The sequence below is a fragment of the Octopus bimaculoides genome, chromosome 28 (genome assembly GCF_001194135.2).
Source record: "Octopus bimaculoides isolate UCB-OBI-ISO-001 chromosome 28, ASM119413v2, whole genome shotgun sequence".
NCBI classification, from domain to species: Eukaryota; Metazoa; Mollusca; class Cephalopoda; order Octopoda; family Octopodidae; genus Octopus; species Octopus bimaculoides.
Window position 1 is genome coordinate 2,014,760 of NC_069008.1, and position 5,400 is coordinate 2,020,159.

The 5,400-nt window shown below is 35.2% G+C and overlaps 1 protein-coding gene across 1 annotated transcript; it reads right to left on the reverse strand.

Moving 5' to 3' along the window:
• Window positions 1-6: 6 nt before the first annotated feature.
• LOC106882508 (zinc finger protein 98) lies at window positions 7-4,644 on the reverse strand. Its single transcript, XM_052977370.1, has 2 exons — window positions 4,129-4,644; window positions 7-2,074 (listed from the first exon to the last, which is right to left on the reverse strand). Exon 2 carries the CDS (start codon window positions 1,056-1,058, stop codon window positions 27-29), a length of 1,032 nt encoding a protein of 343 aa, XP_052833330.1. The 5' UTR covers window positions 1,059-2,074; window positions 4,129-4,644; the 3' UTR covers window positions 7-26.
• Between the last annotated feature and the right edge of the window lie 756 nt (window positions 4,645-5,400).

A 5,400-nucleotide genomic window follows, 5' to 3' on the forward strand; every position in this document is an offset into this window, starting at 1 on the left:
AAGCAATGATGACGGTGATGACACAGTTACTCTTCTGCATGAATACCTACATGTGTAGTTAAGTTACCTTTTTGAGAGAATAATTTGCCACAGATATCACACTGATATGGTTTCTCTCCTGTATGAATACGTTTGTGTTTAGTCAGGTCACCATTGAAAGAAAAAGATTTACCACAGATATCACAGTGATATGGTTTGTCTCCTGTATGAATACGTCTGTGTGTAGTTACCTCACCATTTCGAGAGAAGAATTTACCACAGATATCACACTGATATGGTTTCTCTCCTGTATGAATGCGTTTATGCTTAGTTAAAACTCCATTTTCAGAGAATGATTTACCACAGACATCACAGTGATATGGCTTCTCACCTGTATGAATACGTTTGTGTATAGTTAAGCTGTTTCCATGTGAGAATGATTTACCACAAATATCACACTGATATGGCTTCTCCCCTGTATGAATACGTTTGTGTGTAGTTAAGTGGCCAGTTTCAGAAAATGATTTGCCACATATCTCACAGTGGTACGGTTTCTCTCCTGTATGAATACGTTTGTGCTTCGTTAAGTTACTCCTCTGAGAAAATGATACCCCACAGATATCACAGTGATATGGTTTCTCTCCTGTATGATTTTGCTTGTGTTTAATCAAGCGATGATTTACAGAGAATGATTTACCGCAGATATTGCAGTGATATGGTTTCTCTCCTGTATGAATACGTTTATGTATAGTCAAGGTGTTTCCATGAGAGAAGGATTTACCACAGATATCACACTGATATGGCTTCTCTCCTGTATGAATACGTTTGTGTGTCGTTAAATGACCAATTTCAGAGAATGAATCCCCACAGATCTCACAGTGATAAGGTTTCTCTCCTGTATGAGTACGTTTGTGTGTAGTTAAGTCATGTTTACCAGGGAATGATTTCCCACAGATATCGCAGTGATATGGTTTCTCTCCTGTATGAATATGTTTGTGAGTAATTAGGTTACCTTTGAGAGAGAATGGCCGACCACAAATATCACAGTGATATGAAGATTTTCCTGTATGTTTTGGCATCGTTTCATAACAAAGAGAAAAAAATTAATCCTTTAATTTTGTCACATAATTCAGTTTCCCATTATTTTTCTCCTGAATTTGCTTTCATGGATTCTGTCTTACAAACACCTCCAATGCTATATTTTCATCAATTTTTGAGTTTGTCAATTTTTGAAAATGCTGCAAATTCCTTTGAAAAGTCGTCCAAGTTTAAACCTTTAGCATTTAAACTGACCATATGTGGCTGTTTTATGTTCAAATCAGCCAAATCTGGCCTCTTACACCTACCCTACTATGTTATTCTAAAAATATACAACCACATTATTGAAATTTTGAAGCTACAATTCAAAACAATGTGAATAAATAAGCATTAATTACATTTGATGGAATAGTCTGAATGCTAAAGGATTAGGGTTCAAATTAGCCAGATCTAGCCTCTCACACCTAACCTACAATGTCATTCTAAAAATATGCAATAACATCCCTGAAATGGTGAAGCTACAGGATAATACATAATTAATTGGAAACGGTGTGAATAAATACGCATTACATTTGATGGAATAATCTGAAGGCTAAAGGGTGAATGAGAATACAAAATACAGATAAAAAATCATTTTGTGGATATTCCAAACAGAGAAGTCGAGAAGTGTTGCTTTAACCCTTTCGTTACCAACCTGGCTGAAACCGGCTCTGGCTCTGAGTACAAATGTCTTGCTTTCATAAGTTTTGAATTAAAATCTTCCACCAAACTTTAGTCACAATTTATGTTCCTAACACTAGTTTAATGATAACAAAGTTATTTTACTAAATTCTTCGTTATATTTAAAATTAATTGAACGAAACACAGAGCATCTCAACAGAAATACAGTAACGAAAGGGTTAATCTGAGTTCAGAAGAAATATTTCCCAGTTATCAATCAATATAAACGGGGTTATATCTGATGTGTGTAATATTTTCTAGTCGACTTCAAAAGATAATAAATGTTGTTGATGTATTGGATATTAACAACTCCTTGATTCCGATATCATCTAATATTCTGAAATAATAAAGAAACAACGATGTAAGACATAAGAGATACATTTAAAAAAATGTAAATATTCAACAGTAGAAATTTTACATTTCCTACTCCTCCACATCCTCCTCACTACCATCACCATCATCATGATCGTGTGAATTTTCCAAAACTCTCCCCATCGCTTGAAAAATCTTTTTAACTAAATAAGTTCCAATATAATCAGAATCTACACCATTTGAAGTGCTTTTGTAGATGATTTCATAAAGAAAAATACGCATTTTTCTCAAAGTTATGACAAAACAAAGTTGTGGACAGAGCACACTTGTGTAGGTATACTGGGGCACCACCTTGAAGCGTTTTTAGTTGAACAAATCAACCCCAGGACTTTTTATTTTTGAAACCTGGTACTTATTCTATCAGTCTCTTTTGGCCAAACTACTAAGTTATGGGCTCCTTTCAGTTTCCATCTTCTGAATTCACTCACAAGGCTTTGGTCAGCCCGAAGCTATAGTAGAAGACACTCATCCAAGTTGCCATGCAGTAGGGCTGAACCCAGAACCATATGGTTGGGAAGCAAGTTTCTTACCACATGGGCACACCTGGCCCAATTTTGATTAAGCTCTACAACCCTGAAGCAGATGCTGATGATTACGACTGTTGTGGTGGCCACAGAGAAAGGAGATAGGAAGAGAAAGGTCGGTTACTGAATGAGAAAAGGCTTTAATTGTTCCTCTAGTTGGAGGGGGACGAGGTAGACCCACCCCCCATCCTCTAAATAGGTAAAGATTAAACACAAGACCGATGTGGCTGTGTGGTAAGAAGCTCGATTCCCTACCACATAGTTCTAGGTTCAGTCCCACTGCCTCACATCTTGGGAAGTGTCTTCTCCTATATCTGCGGGCTGACTAAAGCCCTGAGTGGGTTTGGTAGACAGAAACTCATTGTGTGTGTGTGTTTTTGTGTGCATTTGTTTGTCTCCACCACTGCAAGACAATTACCGTTGGTGTGTGAACGTCCCCGTAAAATAGACGTAAGGCAAAAGAGATCGATAGAAAAGTATCAAGCTTTAAAAATAAAGTACTAGAGTCAATTCGTTAGATTAAAATTCCTCAAGGCGGTACCCCAGCATGGCCGCAGTCTAATGACTGGAACAAGTAAAAGATAAATTCAAATTACGACAAACGTAAATAAACAAGCGAAGCTTGCTTTTAGAAGCGTTGAGATGTCCTTTTGAATTTTAACAGGAGAGCGTCTCATAAAGCGAGATTTATATATTTTAATTTGCAGAGGAATTTGTGGTGGGTAGTTTAGCTTAATCGGCAAAAGCATCGTCACATGTAATGACGGGGATGTGAGTCCGTGTCCACAGCTGGCCACCTACACTTTTCTCTGCAAAATAGGGATAGTTTATCCTGTTCAGGCTATATTATTAGCATTATTCTGCGATTGAGAATTTAAACATCACTTCTTTAACATTCTATAAAAAAGATAAATATACATATGTCCCAAATTATATTCAGGATATACTAGGATAAAAACAAACAATAATAACTGGTCTCTGACCAACACTTCATTTCATGTATATCTATAATGATTTACTCATTAAATATGCTAACACTAACATAGTGTTTTCGTGAAGAAGTCAGAAATATTTAATATCTAAGCAATTCTATTTCATCTTCTCTAATGGTTCTCACCCGGGGTCCATACAAAATAGTAAATTGGGGACCACAGAAGTTACATCAAGGGTTTGTGGGGAAAATGTTGCTTTAGATGTGTTTATTACAAGAAGCTATATTTCTTTTTCAAATCTTTTACATAGTTCAACCTATATGATGTACGAAAAACGATAGGAATTTTAAAGGAAGTGTCTATAAAACTTGTTTTCGGACATCAAAAGGATATTGAGGCGGGGGTCCATCAAAGTAAAATAGTTATCGAAGGGGTCCATAGGTTTTAAAAAATGGATGAGAACCACTGACAATATACATCATCATTCTGCTACTGTGAAGGATACATAGTAATTATATCATACAATCAATCAAGTTAATAATACTTCCACACTGTTGACTTACTCGTAATTTCTCCAAAAATTTCGAATATTCGTTTCCCACCTTCTTAGTCTTCAGATTGGCAACGTCTTTCTTCTTGGTTTCATTCAACTGGAACTAAATTTCAACAACAGCAATGCAAAAACTGATACGGAAAAATAAAACGAAACGTACTAACAATCCGGGAATTGTCACCGGGTGTCCTTATTCTTCTTTTGCATAATTTACTCCTTATGAGAAATACGTTCAAGCTAAGACTGAATCTCTATTTCTTTTTCGAACTCACTCACAAACAGATCGATATCTTCTTCATCTTCTTTTTAAAATCGTGTCATTTGCGAGCATGCAAATAAAGAACACAGAAATTTACAGACTTAGTGCTTTAAAATATGCTTCCCAGAATTCTGTTACATTTAACAGTACCTTTTAAATTTGTAAGAAATTGTGTGTGTGTGATCCATAAGGTAGAAAAAATATGCACTTGCATATATTTATCAATAGCGTGAATATATTAATCGATATATATTCGTTACGGCTGATCTTACCAATGGGTTTTGCACTGGGGGTTCAACAGCCCGATTTGTAGCGCTATGGTCTTCAGAGAAAAGAGAGTCCCATTGCATGGCACCTTGGGCACAGGAGCGGATTAAGACCCACCGAGACCCTGAGCGCTTAAAACATTTTGGTGCCCCCATAAAAGATTTAATCAATTCAAAATCTAAACAATAACAAACCTTAAAATAAATGTTTACTTTTCAAAACGTGTTTATAATGAATCGAACGACTTGATAGATTGTCTTGTTGGTGTGCTATAGTTATTTTTGCTGAGTAATTTGTTCTTTATAGAATACTGGACCAATTATCTAGCAAGCTTAAGACAAGAAGTGCCCCGGAATTCTGAATTTTCTGGTTTTCTTAACTATATAGGCCTGTATTTAAAATATAAACAAACTATAAAATGTAAAGAACTTGTAGTGACGCATGGTCACTTTTCCTAGAAACTAAATAGTATTGAACAAATTCAAATTAATACACTTTTAAAGCAAGGTATGTTTGATATTTATTATTAAAAGTTCTTAAAATATATCGCCATGTACTATGTATACAGTATAATGTTTAAAGGGTGAAAATTAAAAGAAGCGAAATGAAGAACATGATTTTATTCAAGAAATAAAGGTACAAATTAATACAATTGTAAAGTAGAGAATTTTTATCATCCAGGTGAAGAAATTAAAGAACAAAACTATTTTTAACACCTGTTTACTCAATATTACATGGTATTACATAGTATTCCTA